Below are 22,025 nucleotides of genomic sequence, written 5' to 3' on the forward strand. Positions count from 1 at the left end.
TTCAATTAGTAACTCTTAATGAGTAGAAAATTTCATGGACATAATTCTTTTCTTTTCTAACTCTCTCAGCATCTTTCTGCCCAGTTTCCTATTAGACCCCATCTTGCCCTGGCATTGAGGTTCCAGGCTCCCTGGCCATCCTCCATGTTCTTTGGTTGTTCTTCTTTGCTGGTTCTTCTCTATCTGTCCTGTCCAGGTAGAGAAAATCTTCACTAGCTACTCTTCTGACTGAAGATTAATATTTAGAATATATAAAGAACTCAGAAAACAAAAAACCAACAACCCAATTAATAAATGGTCAAATGAACCAAACTGTCTGGGCTCCTGTGTTAGGTCCCCTTCTCCTTCCTCTTCCCTTTCCCCCTCTTTTCTCTTCTCATTGTAAGATTCCCTGCAAAATCCTATCTACTCCTTGACTTTAGCTACCAGGTCAGTGTCCACCTGCCTACCTGAGAGGTTTGAATGAATCAACAGCTTCTCTTACTTGACATACCTTGAACCCAGCCCCCAAACCCTGCTCTTCATCTTATCCTACCCACCTCAGCTGATCACCTTGACTTGCCCCCATCTCATGCAACCTGTCACCAAATCCTTTGCCATCTATTGACTGATCAGCTTGAAACTACCTTCTTGGCCACGACCTCATCCAGACTGCCATCCTCTCATGCTGGCCTTCCACATCCCTTCATCAAGGTCAAATTCTAGTCATGTGATATGATCACAATGATCTTTTAAAAAATGCAGCTGTCTATAGCCAAGTTACATTTTTCACCACTATGATTCAGATTCACAAAAATGTCACTTAATTTTACTAAAACTGGACTTAATCCCTACTTCTTAGGGCTCATCTCTGCTTTCTAGAATTATTGTTAACAAATCCTAGTTCAACTCAGTTGCTTTCAATTGTCTTAGTGTCCGAGTGAACTTAGTCATTTTTGGTTTCTGACCTTCCCATTTTTCACCCCAGGGCCACATCAAAGCTATGGGTGGGGTGGATGATTTCAGCAGCTCTAAGGCATTAGTGAGGCATAGATACCTACTCTGTAGCCATTTGGGGCTGTTCACCAGCATCTGCTGAATGGCTTGTCCAATTTAGTCTCTGGTCACTGACATCAATGGCATCTTCCCCTACTTGTAGGTTTGGGGATGTCAGGTCCATCCAGGTTCTTCTGTGCCTTCTGACCACTTTAGACCATCTTTGAGGCACTTTATTTGTTATTCTTGAGCACTCAGGACAATTAGATGTTTGCCAATTTAACCTTCAACAATTATAGTAGAACACATAACCTCTCTACCTATATGGGGGACAAAAAGATTCTCCCTCTAAATCTGAAGGGCTAAAGAAATGTTTCTGAGTTATAATCTTCTTCATTTAAGCTAATAATGGATTTTTGATATTCTTCTTAAGTCCATAAAAAAAAAAATGTGAGATTGAAGAGGAAAGTGAATTGATTTGACTTTCTAGTGCTGTTCTGCTGCTTCTCAGGCCTATCCAAAGTCCCTGGGAAGTTCGAAAGCGACAGCCAGGTCACACACCAGCAGCCTCCACAACCTCCCAGGACGGTGCTTCCCACTTCCACCTTCCCTTTCCAGCCATGGACTGGGATGAGTGTGGACTGTATGAGCTGAGCTGCTTTGCAGGGGTCCTTCCTGGCTTTCCCGCATCCCCACACCTCTGCATCTCTCTGCCCATACTTACCAGCACAGGCAAGCAGGCAACCAAGGGGGAGCCTGCAGCTGATGCCCTCCTCCTCTGCCTGGTCACAGGTCATGTGCCTTGGGGCACAGGTCAAGGGCAGCAGCCAACCTAAGGACCTCTGTGATCTGACTTGCTATATTCTAATTTTTTTTTTGAGTCTCTTTTTAAAAAACTTTTTACAGACTGCATTTGATTCATTGTACACAAATGGGGCACATCATTTCGTTTCTATGGTTGTGCACGATGTAGATTCATACCATTCGTGTAATCATACATGTACCTAGGGTAATGATGTCTGTCTCATTCCACCATTTTTCATACCCACCACTCCCTCTCATTTCCTTCTACATAATCTAAAGTTCCTGCATTCTTCTCTCACTCCCCACCCCCCCACCCCCATTATATATCATTCTTCACTTATCAGGGAAAACATTTGGCCTTTGGTTTTTTGGGATTGGCTTATTTCACTTAGCATGATATTCTCCAATTCCATCCATTTATTTGCTACATTCTATTCTTTAGAGCAAAAGATTCTGGCCAGAACCAGAGAGTAGGAGAGCTGCAAGGACAAGCACCCAAGTGCCACTGGGTACACAGTTTTTGTTGCTTGGTTATTTTTAAAGCTTCACCACAATTCTTGACTTGAAAAGCAATAAGGCAGGGTAACTGATAGAAATATTAAAACTATTTCCCCTTCCTCCCATGCCAGGAAAATAGCCAAGCTCATCTTAGTATTTTTTGCCTCAGAGATTTTTGCAAGGAAGAAATCAGAAGCTGCATGAGGCCAGATGGTCTTCCTGTCTTTCCTAAGAGTCAAACTCACTCCAAAGATGGTGTCAAGAAAGCAGAAGGCCTAAAAGAAAGTGAGGGTAAATAAATGCAAATTATTCCAGAAGAATCTCCCAGAGGTCAGCAGGGTCCACATTGGAAATTCTGAAGCTTTGAGTGGCAGTTGATATGGAGGTGATCAGGCCACAGAGAGGGGACTACCTGGAACATGGCGGACACAGTGAGACTCCAGACCTCCAGTTCCCAGGTGCAGCCTGCAGGTATGGGACTAGCAGAGATTCTCAATTTGAAGGGGTCATGGAGGCCAGCCTGGGCAATGGGTATCCCAATAGTAACTTCATAGACAAATGGCTGGTGAATGCAGACTCTGTCTGATCTTTCAGTGGCCTCTCTAGGCCTTTGTACAGCCCTGTGGTGGGGGGTGGATAATTAATGAGATTGAAATCTTCACCAGTTTAGTTTGGTGCAATGGGGGCAGTGTGTGACTGAGGTTGATCAGAAGAAAATTGAATAATGGTATTTCTTATACGTCTGGGTTTGTACATCTGAACAGAGATTTGCACTTTCCACACTACACTCAAGTTTGCTGATGTCGACCAAAGAAATAGAAATATTTCATGTGTTTGTTTTCTCTTATCGATCCTGAATCCTGACCTACTTTCTCTAAACCATTGCTTTTTGTTTCCTTCTGGTGTCTCAGGATAAGTTCTAGTTAAAGTGTATAAAACAGAAAAAAAAAAATAATAAGAAGAAGGAAACAGGAGGAGAAAGATGTATGAGAAGGCAGGAGGTGGGTAGAACATTCTGGAAAAATGTGTATATGCATATAAGAAATGGAATGAACAAAGGTTCCCCTGGAGACAGAACACAGTCATCTCAAATCTGCTATATAATACAGGTGGAAAACTAATAAAGTATCTGACATTTTCTTTCCCTTTAGGAAGTTCTGGCTTTATTGATTTTTTTTACCTGAGAGACACTGCTGAGAAGACACCCGTCCGTTAATTGGCTTACAGGGACCAACGCCCAGATAAAGTGGCTTCAGTTGCTGTGACAAAATCATTTCATTCATTTTTTTCTGCAGAATGAAATATTCTTCAGATAACTTCGATATCTAAAAGGGTGTTGTGTCAGAGCAAATCAAGAGAAAGATTCTTAGAACACCACAGGAACATGGGGGTCTGCTCAATTCCTTATTAACATTCCCTGCCTCTCCCATGATCCTCTTTCTCTAGAACCCACCCTGACCCTTGCACCAAGGTCCGATAAAGTCCTCACTTAACATAACTTCCCCCTTTGTTCTACTTACTCATCTCACATTTCTCATGAAAAAACTGCCAAACACGTCATGCTACAGTGCCGCACGCCATCTTGATCAAGTCCTTCCTGGGATTCCTGAGATCTGGCATCTGCCCTTAGCATTCTGCTGGGATTGCCTTTCTGCTTCTATCCTGAGGAAGCCCTCTGCTGTCTTTCACTATGCTAAACCACCCTCCTTTTCCTTCCAGTCTTCTTAGCCTGACTCTCTTCAGGGCAACTCTCTTCTGGATCTTCTTTTTTCCCACCCACCCATTTTGCTTCTATCTCATCTGTATTCCAGCTCTGTTAACCGGGCTGTCCTGCTAGGGTGAGCGTGGGCTCCTGCTTCTCTGCCTGAATTGATTCCATTCCCGTGATGTCATTAGCCAGCCTCTGGTGGATGAGTTGGTAATGCTAATTCTTTTCAGTGTCTCAGTGGCACAGCAGGTCTGGGTTTTAATCCTTGATTTGAATTTTGGAGTCAGCAAATTTAGGTACCAAAGAAAGGAAGGATTGCATGTAAGATGTAAATTCACTATTTCCAGGTGCTTAAAAAAATAAAATAGGGACTAGGTAAATTAATCAGTGGCAGATCTCCATTGATTACCAGAGGTTGGAGATGTGAGGCCATACCTGTAGCACTAAGGTGGGGACCAGGGACAAATTATTGCATTTTTCATGGGCTCAGCTGCCACCAGAAACAAAGGCAGATTTTAGGGACTCAGGGATATTAGATAATCCTTCCTTGAACTGCCCTATTATGATATTTCTTCTTATTTTATACACCATGGACTACCCTGGAATTCATGTATTTTAGAGGTCACCAAGTTGTAATCTTTCACTTTAAGCAGGATAAAATAAAAGTGCTAACAAAAAGTCATTTTCTTCAGGTTAATTTCTAGAAAAAGCAGGAATTGGAAAAGACATTAATAGAACTGGTTCCTGTATCTCTCCATAGTGCTAATTTATCGGAAATAAATAAATAAATGCCTTCTAGAAGCCCCCAAACCTACTGTTTCCTATGTTCCTCTCTAGGTCAGTGGAGACATGCCTATGGGTGGCATGAACTAGTCTCCAGGAGAGAATTTCTTGGGTTTTTTTCTTTATGAACTTCATTGTCTGTGATTTGCTTATTGTCATGACAGTTTCATCAAATATATACCTTAGTATGGTCACATATCTCCTTTTAACACCTAATTATGTCTTTTCAACCAAAAATTGAGGCAGGGAGAAAGAATAGACTAGGAGGTTTACAAAACTTATTTTTTTTTCTTTAGCAGTAACAAAGTTCTACCAGAAACATAAAATTTTGCACTCTCCAATCCCAGTCTTTTAAAAGCTCTATGTCAATCTCCAGTATCCTTACTACATGAGGTTTCTATCCCATTTGGTGTTGTTTTCATCTTAGTAAATTGTTTTATAAGTTTATGGCTATTTATTTAGTATAATCCTTGAGATTTTATTGAAAAGGCCTCACACACAGATGAAACAATGCACCAGCTATTGATTATTTGCTTAATTAAGCTATTGGGTCATTCCCAGAGATTTATACTAGTAAATAAATTTGTTTATTTACATACCTGTTTTGAAAATATTGCCAAATCACAGGCTGCTTTTTCTGAAGATGCTTTTGAGTGTCTGTCATCTTTCATCTTGATATTGGGGGTTTCCCCAAGTTTTGTGGGACAGGAATGCACACTGTAGGTATCTCTTGCTATTTCGGATGGTGTTGTGATAATCTCTTGATTCTCAGAGGAAGGAGACATCCTGCCCTTCCTTAGTTGCTGCCTTTGCTTAAATCCCCGGTATTTGCTCTGAATGAACACGGCGGCTTTGTTTTCGTCCTGGTCCTGAATCACTGGTTCCTTGTGTCTCTGATGGCCTCTCTCTTGGCTGCCCATGGATGAACTCTGGGTAACTACAGATGTCTTTTCTCTTTCCTTGTTATTTGCATTTTGAGAAACTGACCTTGGGCTAAGACTAGGTTCCAAAGTCTTTTTAAAGGAATTCTCATTCTCAGCTGACCAAAGTCCTGGGTAGCTTGGCCTCTCTGATGTGGCTCCCTTTCCCAGATAAGATGCTTTTGATTCTTCAAGATTCCTTTCCTCGGTGTACCTCTGATAGTGACTCTGAATCACCGTGTTTTCCTCCTTTGTCTTTATTTTGTTTTCTTCTTGGTCTTTTATATACTTCTCTTTGGGGCTTACTTCTGCCCAAGTGTCGCCCAGGAGGTACTGTTCTTGATTAGCCTCTTTCCCGTAGGCATTATTCACTTTTTTCTGAGTTTGATGTCCTCTATTGTTACTCTTAAGAGCATTAGTGGCTTCCCTTTCGGTTTGGAAAGTAGAAGTCTTCCCTACCAAGGGACTCCCTTTATTATTTGGAGCTGGAATCACCATTTCATTAGTAGATACTGAGTTTTCTGTCCATTTCTTTGCAAAAGTTTCCCTGTGCAAAACATATTAGAGAATGCATGATGATACTAAACTGGAGCTTATTACTTCTTTTGGCAATAGCTACAAGCTGGATAAGGATGGGAAAAAACCAAAGGAGCAAAAAGAGCTCAAAAAACGTTTATCAAGTCACATTAATCAAGTGCTTCCCAAAATGTTCTCTCTACTCTCTTCTGACAACTATGGTTTCTATTCAAATAACGAGAAAACCAGTTTCGGCTCAGAGGCAGATACAGATGGACCCCATCTTTATTTCATGAGGTATCAACATTATAGGAATTTAATCGCCTCCAAATGTATTATTTTTTAGAACAAAGTGCCCACAGTACTGAGAGGTTGTGGAAAACATGCCTAGTTTTGAGACCAGTAAGCAGAGTATGTACCTGAGGCTCATGTACTCTCGTTTAATAACCACTAAGTATCTTGATCACAGGAATTAGCTTGCAAAATTAAAGCCACAGCAGTGTCCTCGATACAGCTCCTGATCATGTAGTTTCCAGTTGTTGCTTTGCCAATATCCTTTAAAACTGATTTCGCCTTAACTTGAAGATAAGGAGATAAGGTCTTCTTTATATATTTTTTCTCCCCCACCCCCATGCCAAGGTGAAAACCCTCACAAGAGCAATGCAGCCAGGAAAAAGGCATTTAGGTGGAGTTAAAAAGTCATAACTTGACCTTCTAATACCTCTCCCTGCTCTTTGGGGGGGCTTTTGCCCAACACTTTCAAATCAGCCCAGGACCCTATGTGAGTTTTGGTCTTTTGCAATCTGGTTGTGAAGAAGGACTCTTCTTTGAGTTAAAGGTGGAAACATCTCCTGGGACTCCATTTTCCTAATACCACTGATTATTTGTTAGGCCTACTCTGGCTTCCCCAGGTTTACTCTGGAGGTATATCAGAATCTTGGAAGAAACAGAGAACTATGTAGGGAACCACAAATCCCCATCCTTTCAATGAGTGGTCATGCTATTATCTTGAATATTTCATCTTAATTAATCTTGCTAGCATATTTATATTTAATCAAAATATGCAACGAATGAGAGAAGATAAGCAAGCAATCTCTAAATGTTGACAGTCCAAAAAAAAAAAAATTCAAAAAATTAGTATTGAGACTTCAAGTGTGTCTTACTGGTAAGACCCTGTATGCACTGCTCAAATTCCCAGGTCCATCCCATGTCAGTGACATGTCTGAATTCATGCTACAGGACATGCCACTACGTACCCGAGGCTAGCAAGCCCCTGGAGGACCTACAGATGTGCAAAGATGCTTCCCAGGAGAACCCTTCACAGTTCCAGCGGGGGAAGGACTGGTGATGGTCTCTTCTGACACCTGCCAGAGGTTGGGAGGGCTCAACCCTTTTCTAAATCTCAAGTATGCTTTTCTAGGTCATCGGTCAGGGGCTGCTCAATGAAGGGTAAAGGAAAACAGGGCTTCAGGTACTTCAGGAAAGGAAAGTCACAAGTCCTGGAGGGCTTAGTGTGCTAGAGAGCAGACCTGAGTCACTGGGTGTCAGGTGCTCTGCCTCACTTTCTCTGACACTTCTCTTGCCTTCCTCTGGCTTCCTTCGACTCTTTGCTTATACTTTTTCTTAGAAATTAAATTTATTTTAACGGATGCACATTAATGGGGTACCAGGTGATGTTTCAATACATGTAGACACTGTGTCATCAGGTAAAATATATTCATTTTCTCCGACATTATCATTCAAAATCCTTGTACTTCTTTTATGTCTGGCTTTGCGTTCTGACAGTCCAATAAATGTCAAATTCCCATGCCAGTCCATGTGGGGAAGGTTTCTTATTCACATTCATGTGCCCTAAAGTGAATCTTATATGTAGTAGATGCTTAATAAGTATCTGCTAAATGGAAAGCTAATCCCTCGTGTCCTCAGAAGATGGAAGCAGATACCATCTAACTGAACATCAGACTTCCTCATTAAATGAAATATCTACAAGTATAATTTAAATTCTGCAAGTAGCCATTTCTAGTAGTAAAATTGGTGTTTCTTTTTTCCATCTGTAATCAGTTTACATTTCTCTGGACTCCTGAGGTATGGGTGTTACAGATAACATCCATCCACCTGTCCCTGAGGCATGCATGCAGTCACTTTGAAGTTTGCTGGACTGTTTTACAACCAGTAACAAGGAGAAACAAATCACTTGGATGTTACAGGCAAGGACAAAGAGCATCTAGGTAGGTCTCTGAATACACAAAGAACTGAGGACACCAAATGCCTTTGCATGTCAGATAAACATTTGTGTTTGTCAAACAAGGAAAGAAGGCTGGACTGTGTGACGTAGAGAGAGTGTGAGTGAAGGTGAGGGGGAGGGATGGTAGGAAAATCATCAGAGTGTTGGGTGAGAGAAGACCAGGTGTGGCTGAGTGGGGAGAGAACACATCTCTTCTTCTATCCCATTCTTTCACCCTTTCTGTGGCCAGTTCTGATGTTAAAGTTGGGGCTGGAATGATCTTTACCTCCCTGGAGAATCAGTTGCTTGTCTTTTGATCAATTCATGTTTCACCACATAGGCAAAATCTAGGTATTTGTCCCCTCCTTAATCCTTATCATGAAGACAGGAACTCTCCTTACTCTCTCCAAACTCCTTGCATATTTTAACTCAATTCAGTAGAAATGTATTTATGGGTATTTCTTTACCATATGTTGGCAGCAATTTTTTTTTTTCTCTCTCTCTGAGGCGTGGGGGATTCCAACCGTGGCCCTTGCGCATGCTAGGGAGCACTCTCCAAAACGAGCTATTTCATCAGCCCCCGACTGGGAGCAATTTGATAAGGATTTTGTTTCATTTATCCGTGTGTGTCCACTGCCTAACATAAAGCCTGCTGAATAAATAAGTTCAGGTGGATCTGCTAAGATGCACTTGGAAATATTCATAAGAAGTCTCAGAAGTAGAAGGGCAGCTGGTGATTATGATTTAGTGGCCACTGGTATATTGATTCTTAAGACCACAGGAATAAATGTGTGGGCCCAGGGACATAGTTTAGATGAGGAGGGATATTTGAATATGGGGAGAGGAAGAGTGATTATTCAAAGGACATTCAGTCTTTGGAACAGAACTACTTCCAGAGAGCAGTCTGGTAGAGGCCAGGGGGAGCCAAAACACTCTGGGAAGGAAAGTGCGAGATACTGATGAACTCCCAGCTGAGATAAGAGCACAAGGGTGGCCCCTGGGTGCTCACTGACATTTTATGGGTCAGTACCTGGTTAGCATGAGAGAGACTGTGAACGTTGTTCTATGACCTTATAGGTTTGAAAAACCTTTATTTCAAAACCACACAAGAAAGAACATCATCCTACCTCTTATTTTCAGAGTTTTTCTTGTAGTCAAGGTCTTGATCACACGTCTGGATAGTTGCTCCTACTGTGTTTTTCATGTTAATCATTTCTTTTCTTTGTTTCCTGGCTAGATGTCCTCTTGCAGCTGAAACATGCAAGGCCCAAAGCAGCATTAATCATAGGAAATACAAGAAGGTCACCTAAATGAACAAAACAAGAGGTTTTGACAATCAATGTCAAAGGGAAAATGAAATTAAAGATGCCATATAGAACAGGTATTTTTAAAACTTTTTTATTTTTTAAATGAAGCTCAGTAACAAGATGCTTCTAGAAGCAAGTATAAGCAACAGAATCACTGAAGTGTCTTTCATACCCAGGGGAGGACTAAAATCACACTAGAATGATAGAAATGAACCATATCAATGACAAAATTATTGAAAATTTGCTAATAATTATTTTCCTTTTTTTGTTATGTTCAACTCTTCATGGTGAAAGTCCTCATTATCTTATTATCTAACTGTATGTTTTGGACATTTTGCCAATTATCCTGGGGACCTGATAACTTTTCAAAATTCAGATTACAGAATTTTGTTTTAGCCTAGTGCAGTGAGTGCAGATGTACCTGTAGTCCCAGTTACTCAGGAGGCTGACATAGGAGGACTGCCCAAGTCCAGGAGTTTGAGACCAGCCTGGGCAACATAGTGAGCCCCCCACACACAAAAAAATGATGATTTTATTTTAGAAAGGTAACATTGAGTGATCACCTATTCTGCAATAGTCCTCATGTTAGGGCAGTATCCCATAATCAAACGAATGAATACTTCAGAAAAAAACAGAATATTTTAACTAAATGGAATGCATATAGGACTGCAAATAACCTCACTTTATATTAGGACATGTTCCACTGCCAAATGATTTATGAAAGACTTTTTCTGAGAGCTTTGTGCATTTTGGAACAAATTACGTGGACTGCATTTTGATGTCTTAGTGAGAAGTTAACAACTTAAAATTCCAAAAGAAATAATGATGACCTGTAACTGATTGACAGAACTGGGACTGGAATGTGACTATCTTGAATGTCAGTTATTCCCCCCACTGCATCAATGTTCTGCAGAATACAGCTACACACCATTTAGAGGATCATAAAATCGACTTAGTGGCCAAAATCTAGCATCTAAAAATGAAAGAAAATAGATTAGAATAGAAAATATCAGAGTGTATTGCCTGTAGTCTGTGTGTGTATTGGATTATCAAATAAAATACATTTTACTATGGGTATCCATTTGAAAATTTTTGAAAGACATTTTGCCAAACCATACTAAGTCTATTAATACATTTTATGAAGAATTTGTGAAGTATGATTCTAAATATTATTTTCCTAGAGCTAATAAAAAGCAATGAATGCCCTTTACCAAAATAAAATTTAATTAAGTTGTCAAAAATTATGGCAAGTGTGACCTTTGGAATAGACTAGGAAAAATCTTATTGTCTGATAACTTATAATACTGGAATATGATTCTTGAGAGCCATAATTAATTCAGTCATTTGCCATATCTTGTGCAATAGGTCAATTGCATTTCACTAATCCTTGACAGAAAATTTAAAAGTTATTTTATTTAAAGCAAAAATATTAAAAGTGTCAGTCACTAAAACAATCTGATTTAGATTTAACATAGAGAAAATATCAAGACAACCCAGGTTGGAAATAAACATACAAGCTCCTTGAGAATTGGAAGTTTGTATATAAGAAGTACTGGGAGATCTGATTCCATGCCCATATCAAAACATAACATTATTCTTTGTTATACTGTGAAGTGTTCTGAGTAATTACCTGACTGTATTATTACAGCACTTTCTTTCCTTTTCTGTTGTATTTTTTGGTATCTTCTAGAACACAAGAATGCTCTGATACAGGCTTGAATCAAAATGAGCTTGTCAATGGCTTCTTTCCGCATTAGATTTAACTGTTCCACATGATAATATTTAAGGAACACCTTAAAATAATTAAAATAAAATTTAAATAAAACCATGGCACACAGATGTAAAGCAGTCATGTGCTATGCTTTGAAGAACAAATAGGCTGTATACTCAATCTCTTTAGATTCTGGAAACCACTATCTTTTGCTTCTTTGGCCTGGGCGTTGCTCAGACAGCATAGATTTTTACACCCTAAGAAAAGCATGCTCTGAGAAAGAAGCAGAAGATGGCAATGATAGGGCTTATTTATAACAGGAAATTTTAGGTTCTGTTGGATGCACTAGTAAGAGTGAGGATATTGAACTCTTTTAGCAAAATTTTAACATCACATATCCTGGGTTAAGCTAATTTTTATACTTTAAAAAAAAAGAAGACAAAGATAATTCCCAAGGACAATACAGTTATTTGTTTGTCAACGTTTATTTAGATCTCTTATGTGTAGTTATCTGGTGGGGATATAAAGATGAATAAAACAGGGGCTCTGTCCTTTAGAGGCTCTTAGGATTGTCAGTGGAAGGTGTAAGGCAGAGAGAGGGACCCAGGCTGATTTAATTAGCCCAGTAAATCCTGAGGTTTCAATTCTGTGACTATTTCAAAGAAATTGACATAGATGCATTAAAATACATTGGGAATCATAATCTAGAGCTTATATATACTTTACATATATTTTGTATATGTGGAAATATATATATATGTATATATATATACACTTTGAAATACTCTAATCATTCACTTGCTTTTCTTAAAAGAATAGAACTCTAAAAACATACTATTTACTTCAAAAGTTAACATAAGTGGTATATTTGTTGCTCAATTTAAGTTTTTATATGTATCTCACATCTGGGAGGATGGGACTTATATATTAACAATGTTCTCACTAGATCCAAAGCCACCTTGTGGAAAGGAGGGCTGACTTTGGGTCACTGGGAACAGGGAAGGGGCATGAAGGCCTGAGTGTTCTTCTCATCTAAGAATTTCTAGTTTCCCCATTCTCCATAATGAAATAAAAAGGTTTTTTTTTTTTTTTCTGATGGATAAATTTACTAATAAAGGTCACTTCAAAGAGTTTATTGAATCTATCAAGAAAGGCACTTAAATTCAAAGTTTATGGCTGAGTCATGACACCTGGTAACCCTGCTTGTAGTTCCATTGAACTTGAAAGCTTGGTACCCACATACAAATAGTTTGGTATTATAGATTTTGCTTGAATTCAGTTTTAATTGTAACAGGACTCTACATGTTAATATATTGCATCCATTCTGCTGTTGACAATTCATTTAAAATTCAATCTGTTTGAAAAGGTCATCATTTTTTTGCATAGCATTAGAAATGTCCTCATATTAAATACTTTTATCCATGTTAATGAATTGGAAAAGGTGAAGTGGAAAAATACAAATAGCTTTAAAATGCTACTTAAATATCATGCAGAACTGGGATGGCAAAGGGCCTTTTTATAAGTTAAAACTCCATTTGAAGTTAAGCATGTGTTTCAGACCATAAATGATGAGATTTCAGCCTGATGGAATTCATTTTTGTGAATATCTAAAAGAAAACAGTGTGAATAAAAATACGTATCTTTTCAATGCCAGAATCTCCCCTGTCTACATATTAAAGTAAATATGGATTACTGAATATGTAGGGCATTGAGTCTAAGATAGACATGTTTTTAAAATCTCTTACATTGTTACAGGACTAACACCTCATCTGAACATTATGAAAATTCTCTCCCAATCTTCCTACCCACAAGAAACAAAACAAGTTTCTCTGCAAATGTGGAAGTTTGTCCTGGCACTGCGGTGGTGTGTCTGATAAGAATTATTTTAAATGGCCAATCTATGAATATCTCTTCACTTATGCTCAGCCCATTTTGTTATCCTCCCCAGTGAGGCATTTAGCATGCCCTCAGATACTTTTAGTGTGCACTGGTACCTGTTTATTTCCTTATCCTTATCTTGTGATGCTATGAGGATACCTGAAAATCCCAATGAATCTTTTCTCCAGATAGCTACCATCTTATTTCCATCTTCAAGATGAGTTATAATTTTCTACTTTATTCTCTAAGGGATTAAATAGGATAAGATCTCACAGGTTCTCAGAGATAAAAAACATACCAATACCAACACACATGGAGCAAGTCCAATAATAATGGTGAATATTTTACTCCAGATAAATTTCAAAGTATATAATAGAAGAAAACTTGAGAATCAAGAAAAAAAAAAAAAAAGAAAAGAAAAATAGGACTTCTATTTTGATTACTTTGATTCTCTACAGCTTTTTGACTCTATTTGTTGGTGATTACAATACAAAATTATTGTCTATTTTCAGTACTATTTGAAGTAAAGTGTATTCATGATAAGTTTCATTTGCTTTGGATAAATCTCTGAGGTAAATTTTTCTTGCATTTCTTTAAAGAAACCTTTTGAAGAACACAAGTATTTAATTTTGATAAAGGAAATCTTTATGAATTTGTAAATTTCTATCTCCTTTAAAACAGGGATTCATAAAAAGTCATAATACTTTCCTTTTTTTTTTTTTTTTTCAGTTCTGGGGATCAAATCCAGGGCTTCAAGCATGCCAGACAAGTGTTCTACCAACAAGCTACATCTATCCCTAAAATACTTTCAATAACTGTAAAATATTATATTTCTCAATAAATCATTGTTTCCCAAGAGAATTACATGACGTGTTACTTTTGTTTTTCCCAGAGCCCAGTTATCAAGGCCAGCTTTTTCCAAGATGGTGGCACAGATGTCAGGGCTCACGGGAGGCTCTTCACTGGACTTGAAGCAGAGAACATAGTACCTGAAAACAGGAAAAAGGGAGGGTTAGCACCTTTCCATGGTCCAACATCTCTGCAGCCTGGTGGCCACTCTAACCTTTGTCCTGGGGAGGGGAACAGAATCCCACACTAAATGCAGGGGACACTGTAGGAATTCTCAGAGAAGCTCTGAAACACATAAATTCCACACCAATATATGATCAAACCAAACTATTTGTATAAACCTGAGTGTTGGTTTTCGTTGTTGTGATTGGTTTTCAATGAAACTCTTGTCATGCAAAACAACAAAAAAAAGTTTGTTAGTATTTATTTAGTTTTTAATTCTTTTAATTCTTTTTTTTTTATTTTTACAGACTGCATTTTGGTTCATTGTAAACAAATGGGATGCATCTTTTTGTTTCTACGGTTGTGCATGATGTAGAGGAAACTCTCTGGGCACTACGAGCAGAAGGATTGCAGAGGGAAAGCTTTTATTCTTTAGTCACTTTCCTAACAACACAGGAAGCTGATCTTAAAATTGGGTGAAGGGGTTAAATTCTACCTTACCTTCCCACCACTGAATACACAGCTTCCATCTTTGTTTTCCCTTGAGTTACACTGTCTCTCCTGCTGGAGGTTTTTGCTGTTGAATTAATCCGTCAACAGTTGAGGGAGGAAGGAAGGAAGGGGTTAATGCAGGAAAGAACTGAAAGAGTCTTCCATTTCCTCTGTCCTTTGTTCCCTGGCTGCCAGGAGGTAAATGGTTTTGCTCCAGCTCATGAGTATGGTGTACTGCCACAGGCCCAAAGCAATGGGGTCAGTTGATCTTGGACTGAAACTCCAAAACTGTGAGCCAGAAGGAACTCTTTCCCTTTAAAAGTTGATCATCTCAGGTATCCCTTAGCCTGGTGTCTAGTGCAAAGTAAGTTCAGGTGTGTATCTTCCCTTAAGACTATTTTCTTGTCACAAAACAGAAGAGTTTATCTACAATGGATCAGATAAAATGCCTGAGGAATTCTGCACCCTGTGAGGAGGGTTAGTCAAAACTAAGGCAGGGGCAGAGGAAAGCTATTGAAGTTCTATTTACACCCTCACAAGATCTTTGCAAATTGTTCTGCTTTCCTAAGAGTGCATGCCAATTTGGATGACAGCTTTCAAATCAGTGACAGAGAAAAGGTTTAGCTTTTTATTTCTGGAACTTCCTGTTATTCAGAACAGCTATTCATGTGTTTTCTAAATACTGAGATTTTTTTCCCCCCTCTTCCTTATTTATCATGGAATAATTTGCTATTGTATAATAACATAGGACTTTGGAATATTTTAAAGAATTTATTCTCATTTCTGATCTAATAAATAAGTTCCTTGGAATGACAACATTGCCAACACAATAGATTTAGTTCTCCTTATGGTTCACATTCTAAAACATGGTTTTTTCAGGAAATATAAAGTTAGCCTCTGGCAGTGAAGGCTCTCTCTCCATAATTTTAATTCCATTGTTTTCCTCATTTTATTTTCTGTCACTTCCTAATACCCACTCTGGCAATCTAGTCCAATCCAGGTCATGTTAGCTTTTGGCACACCAGCTTGAACACCAAGACCTTCTTGTTTTCTCCATGTCAAATCCTAGTTTGAGCCCTTTTCTTAATAACCCAGAGATTACTCTTTCCCTCCTCTCTCCTCCTGAGTGTACCATCTTCTTGGACTTCGCATTTATTACCTTGCATTGTCTCATTAACTTTCCGTGTCGTTATCTCTGATGACCCTAAGTGAATTGTCAATTCTTGAAGATGATGCCGGTTTTAAAATTCTGTGCCTCTCACAGTTTTAGCACCAGTGGCTTATTTATACACATACACAAACAAAATCATTGACATTTAAGGGGGATTATATTAATATTATTTTACCAATATTTATATTAATAATTAAGCAAGGCACAGGTCTGCTCTCCCAAAACATGTCATGCATGATAATAGGTTCAAACTTTAATTTGAATTTGAAAATTTGAAACTCTTTGGTATCTAGTATTTTGCTTTCAAGGACAGAATGGAGAATTTGCATATGGGACAATAAGAAATTTCAGTGCATTTTATTTCCTACTGTGGATACAGAATTGGGTCTGGTCTGAAGGAAGTAGTCAATGATTAGATCTGGCTGTATGTATGAATTCTAAAACTTAAAGTTTTAAAGTTGGCTTTAAAGTACTATAAGCATTCTTAATAAAAGCTACCATATTGATATCATTTTGATAACCACCAGGAAAAATGGTTGGGTTTTCTTGATTTCAAAGTATTTCAAATGACTACCTTTCTTTCCTTTTCCAGGTCTCTAAAGAAAAAAAATCACAAATTACCATGAATTACCAAAAATATAAGTCAGCAGAAAGAATTAGAATTCTCAGTGGGTGCAGTGGAGCATGCCTGTAATCCCACTGGCTTGGGAAGCTGAGGAAGAAGGATCACAAGTTCAAAGTCAGCCTCAGCAACTTAGCAAGACCTCACATCAATCTAGAAAATAAAAAAAGGGCTGGAGATGTGGCTCATTGGTTAAGCACCACTGGGTTAAATCCCTGGTACCAAAAAAAAAAAAAAAAAAATTCTCATTACCTTTAGTTTCTTAATAATGCCTGATACAAGATGACTTACTTTTTTTTTTTTTTAAGTGGGGGAAGAAATCAGAAATCACTGCTTGTTGTACAATCACAAAACAAGGTTTTGCTTTGCTCCTCGTATTCATTCATACACTTTGAAAAAGGCTGGAATGTTATAAATAGAGACTTCTTTAAACACTAGGTTTTACCTGAACATTGTAATAGAATTCAACTTTGGAAATAAAAGTCTCTTTAAATTTAATGAACATGAGAAATCAAAGAATTGATAACGATCAGAAACTTAGGCTTTCAAAATCTGTTATTAAATAATAAGATAGTTAACCTTTACATTACCATTAGTGAATTACTTAATAAAGCTACTATGTAGCTTAATTAATTTAATGGTAAAAAGGACTCCTTTTACTTAATTGATAATTTTTTAATTAAAAGTGTTAATTGACATATAAGCTGGCTAAATCACCTTCAGAGACAGTGTCTGCTTTGATAACTATGATCATCCTCTCAGATAGTCCTGGTAGATACAGTAGGTGGGAAAATGAGTTTCCATACGGACTGAGGTTTCTCCACTCAGTACTGCTGATATTGGGGTTGGATAATTCTTTGTTGTGGGGGTCGGGGGCACCCTGTACGTTGTAGAATGGGTGTTGAGCAGCATCCTGGGACTCTACCCACTAGATGCCAGTAGAATCTCCCCGCTCCAGGTGTGACAGACAAAAACAATTCCAGACATTGCCAAGTGTCTTTTGAGGGGCAAAACTTCTCCTAGTTGAGAACTGCTCCCATAGCCCAGAGATCATACCTGAGCTGGGGGGAAAACCTGGATCTTCCAGAACTTCAGGACCTTTGACCTTCTTGCCTTTGCCTTGTGTTTTCTGCTACCACAGAGGACCTCCAAGCTGACAGGAGAATCTCCCAGCCTCAGTCAACAGCTACCTGCTCTTTCGAAAGCGTGATCATCTGCATGAACAAATGTCTCCTTCCTAGACCACCTAAATAACTCTTTCCTATAATTCACCTAGAGAATTTTTATATCAACGGTATCATGGAAACTTAAAAAGAAATCCACCTACCGCTTTATAAAGTTTGCAAAAAGTATCCGATGTGAGTATCCCAGTCTTCGAATTCTTGCTGTTTCCAGAATTCCTGTGTAGCGAAGCTGTAGCAGAACTTTCTCTTTGTCGTATTTTCTTGCCTGGCGCTCATTATTTGGTTTGATGCAACGGACAAAATGAGGCTGGCCCACCACCATTTTAGATAGCAAATCCATCAGGGAGTACTGTAATAGGCAACAAAAACAAAATCCCCAGGGTAGCGCACAAAACTTATGAGATTGCAGTTCTCTCTTTTTACTACGAGGATAAAATGTGAAAAATGAAGGTTATAAATGCCATGCTAATCACAGTAAGTGGAAGAAGATCTGACTTAAGGAAAATTATAGATATAAAATGTAGAGGCAATAAGTAGGAACTTGGTTGTTAAAAGTTTGCCTATAAACTCTTAAGACAACTTTAATTAGTAGGCAAAATTATTTTTATATAGTTTATAAGGAAGTATATGCTGTCAAGTAAACTTGCCAAAGTTACAATACTTAGACACACAATCTGGTTATTCCAGTTAATATGCTCATTTCCTTGTCCAATTCTCTCTTTACAGAAAATATAAAAATATAAAATATAAAAAAAGGGTAAAAGGTAAACCCTTTAATCCCTGTCAAAAATCCTCTCCTAGTTTGAAGCAAGGACAGAGAAGTTAAAGTAGTTTAATACACAGGGCATAGTATAAAAATAAGCACACTTATAACTATTTGAAAGTTCTGCTCCTGCTTATTCATTATCTTATTTATTTTATGTTTTTACTAATACAGATATTAAAATTGTGCACTGCACCAACACCTTATTAAAACAGTCAGTCACCAGACACCTATAAAAAACATGATAATCAAGGTTTGCTAAAAGTAGAATCTAGGCTAACTAGTATCTCGAGGACTAGGATCTTAATTTATTGGCAAGTTGATGTAAAGACAGATAACTGTTGATCACTGGATCTCCTTTAGTGTTGGAAATACAAAAGTAAACAGTCACAAAGCTAGTGCAAAGCAAATACTGAAACTGAGCAATGGACAAGCATTAAATTTGCATGCCTCCCTCCTGGGCACTGAGACTCAGATGTGATCTTTCCAAACAGCTTGGTCTCCCTCTCACGATATTTATCTGTGAGTCATCATTCCTTAAGCCACACAAACATCTGCCAGGCACTGGTGATTCAAAGGTGATTTATCTGTTGGATTTCTGAGCAGGAGCTTTCTGCAATTTAGGCACTAGTTTTTCTTAGGGACTATGACATAGTGTTACACTATGTTCATTCTTGCCTGCAGAATGAAAAATAGCTTTAAAAACACATTACATGTGGTGTGGAATTATCTTCCATAGTTTTCCACGTTGGCCTGAAGATTAAAATAATTTCATGAACTAATCTGGTTTAAACATACAGTGTTTGATGCCAACAATAGGGGTGATGATAATGGTCTGAATAACCCACTTAATGGAAAGAAAATAATCTGGCCATAAATACTTTCAGTGATTTACCTGTGCTGCTTTCCTGATGTAAAGAGACTATATCAGCAGCCAGTGTAAGATGCTAAGCATATAAATGTCCTAGGTACCACTCAAGGATGATTAAGCACACGCCGTCTGCTATGAGCTCAGGGCTCGAAGAATATTTGAAAAAAGTATTCAAACAGTTCATAAAGTTCTTCATGATTTTGTTAGAGAACTGGATATAGTCACTGAACGTTTATAGTAGATTGAATCTGATTTTCTCTATCTCCCCCACCACATTAAATTATATTAATCATTTCCAAGTTTTTGGTGGCATTTTCTTTATTTTCATTGGTTGGCAAATCTGTTTTACCAGAAGTGATTAAAAAAAAAAAAATAACCACAACCAAAAAATAAGGACAGGTTATCTAAGGTTGTCGAAAGCACAGAGAAAATAGAAGTGCTGCTTCTTTTTATTTTCCTTCTCCCATATTGCCCAAGGAAGGAAGTTCACTTTGGTCCTATTCTGAGCAACTCTCCTGGCAGATCACTATGTCTCTCAGATGACTCTTCTTCTTGATCCTTCCTTACGCTGGGTTCTGTTTGCCTGCTGAGAGTGTCGGGTCTGTGTGTGAAGACCTGGGCTGAAGATGATCTCAACCTTACTCCCATCCTCAGAGAACTGAGAAGGGGGACAAAACCGGTAGGTACCATGGCACTGGTTTCTACCCAGTGGAAATGCATTGGGTTCTTTGGGCAAATTTTAATCAAGGTAGAGACTTCCATTAAGATTGTCATGACATACCGTACCTTTACAGACAAAATATTGAAGTAAATCAAGCCACAGGTTTTTGATGGCATATTCTAACATAGCTCATATCCAACAAACAGTAAATAGTAAATGGAATATTCTCTTCTTGCTAAAAGCACTCGGATATTTGTTACCAGTTTTGGATCTGTAACTCATTTGGAATAATAACCATATCATGGTTTGGCCCTGAAGTGTGGTCCCCTAAAAGCTCCTGTGTTAATGAAAAAGATGAAATGAGTAGATTGTAAGAGCTGATACCTAATCAGTCCATCCTAGTTTAATGGACTAAATGGGTGGTGACTGCAGGCAGGTAGGGCAAGGCTGGAGGAAGCGTCACAGAAGGCAGGCCTTGGAAGGGTGAATATTCTCTGTAGTCCCTTCCCCCTCTCTCTTCTTCCTTGCTTCCATGTCCTGAGCCGCTCTCCTCTGCTACCTTCTTCTGACAAGATGTTCGACCTCATCTCAGGCCTAAAGTAATGGAGTTGACCCACCGTGGACTGAACCTCTGAAACTGTGAGCCCTAAATAAACTTTTCCTCCTCCAAGTTGGTAATTTGGTCACAGCAATGAAAGCTGACTAACACAACTCCAAAGTACAACACACTGCAATTTGATAGCTTACTCGAAAATATGATGCGACCGTTTGTGTTTTCATATTGGTTGTTTCACAGGCATGTGGTATGGCTTCTCCAGTTTCACCCTAAGAAGATCAAGAAAGACAGTGAGGTCTCAGGACGATGTGGCATTTTCCCTGAAGGTTCTCATACATCAACCCACAAAACATTGACATTTGTGCTTTAAGATAATTGTTTTGTTAATTGCATTGGCATTTCAATTAGTCTTGTGTACAATGTGAATATTATCAACCGTAGCTGATGCAAACATTTTTTAGTTGATCTCAATATAACATTTAAAATTACCTATAAGAGAAGAGTTAGGAATGTATCAGAAATACTAGATTATTTTAGTCATTAGTGGTAACAAGTAACACTAAGGAAAAACTGTTTTTTAAGAGCACCCAAATATTGCCAAAGATTAGATTTTAGAATCACTATCATGAAAAACAAATGCGTTTCCTTACCTTTGTCAGGGTAATTGATTTTTCTGAAGTCCTTCTTTTATAGTTTATTTTATTTTTAGTTTTAGAGAGTGGCAGGTTACCTATGGGAATGTAGATAAAATTAATTAATCTTTTAGAATCCCTAATGGCTAGATGGTTTTTCCCATTTGGTTAAAATAAGCATGCTGATTCTGCAATATTTAGAATCAGATGCTTGGTTAACTATTTATTGCGACAAAGACAAAATAACGTTACATGAAAATTGACAACAAACCTTATATTCAGAAGAAAAAAAATATCAAAAAATAAACACCAAATCCCTCCAGCTTGGAAAACAGAAGTAGAACAGCATCCACAAAAAGTCCATAGCTAACATCATACTGAATGGTGAAAGACTAAGATCAGGAAAAAGGCAAGAACCCTCACTCTCACCCCTTGTGATCCTAGTCAGCACAACCAATGAGGAAGAAGGGATAAGAAGGAGACAGACTAAAGGAAGAGCAACAGTCTCTATAGATGACATGATTGTCTGTGTAGAAAATTGTACAGATTGTTTGTTTTCTTGGTGTTAAGTTTTTGAGTTCTTCATATATCATGGAGATTAGTGTTGTAGCTGAGGTATGTGTGGTAAGGATTTTCTCCCATTCTGTAGGTGCTCTGTTCATGTTCTTGATTGTTTCCTTTGCTGAGAAGCAGCTTTTTAGTTTGATGCCATCCCATTTATATCTCCATCCCATGATG

The 22,025-nt window shown here is 38.3% G+C and overlaps 1 protein-coding gene across 1 annotated transcript in view; it reads right to left on the bottom strand.

Annotated features, from left to right (window-relative positions):
• The window catches only part of Myo3a (myosin IIIA), a 240,776-nt gene that overhangs the window by 34,715 nt on the left and 184,036 nt on the right, over positions 1-22,025 (bottom strand). Inside the window, exons 24-31 of the mRNA XM_047521156.1 lie at positions 21,306-21,385; positions 20,847-20,924; positions 17,948-18,153; positions 14,202-14,313; positions 11,366-11,528; positions 9,556-9,679; positions 5,368-6,235; positions 3,458-3,602 (exon numbers count right to left, since the gene is read on the bottom strand). Of these exons, the coding sequence (XP_047377112.1) occupies positions 3,458-3,602; positions 5,368-6,235; positions 9,556-9,679; positions 11,366-11,528; positions 14,202-14,313; positions 17,948-18,153; positions 20,847-20,924; positions 21,306-21,385 (1,776 nt within the window). The remainder of the gene's footprint in view (positions 1-3,457; positions 3,603-5,367; positions 6,236-9,555; positions 9,680-11,365; positions 11,529-14,201; positions 14,314-17,947; positions 18,154-20,846; positions 20,925-21,305; positions 21,386-22,025) is intronic.

Source organism: Sciurus carolinensis, chromosome 12, assembly GCF_902686445.1.
Source record: "Sciurus carolinensis chromosome 12, mSciCar1.2, whole genome shotgun sequence".
NCBI lineage: Eukaryota > Metazoa > Chordata > Mammalia > Rodentia > Sciuridae > Sciurus > Sciurus carolinensis.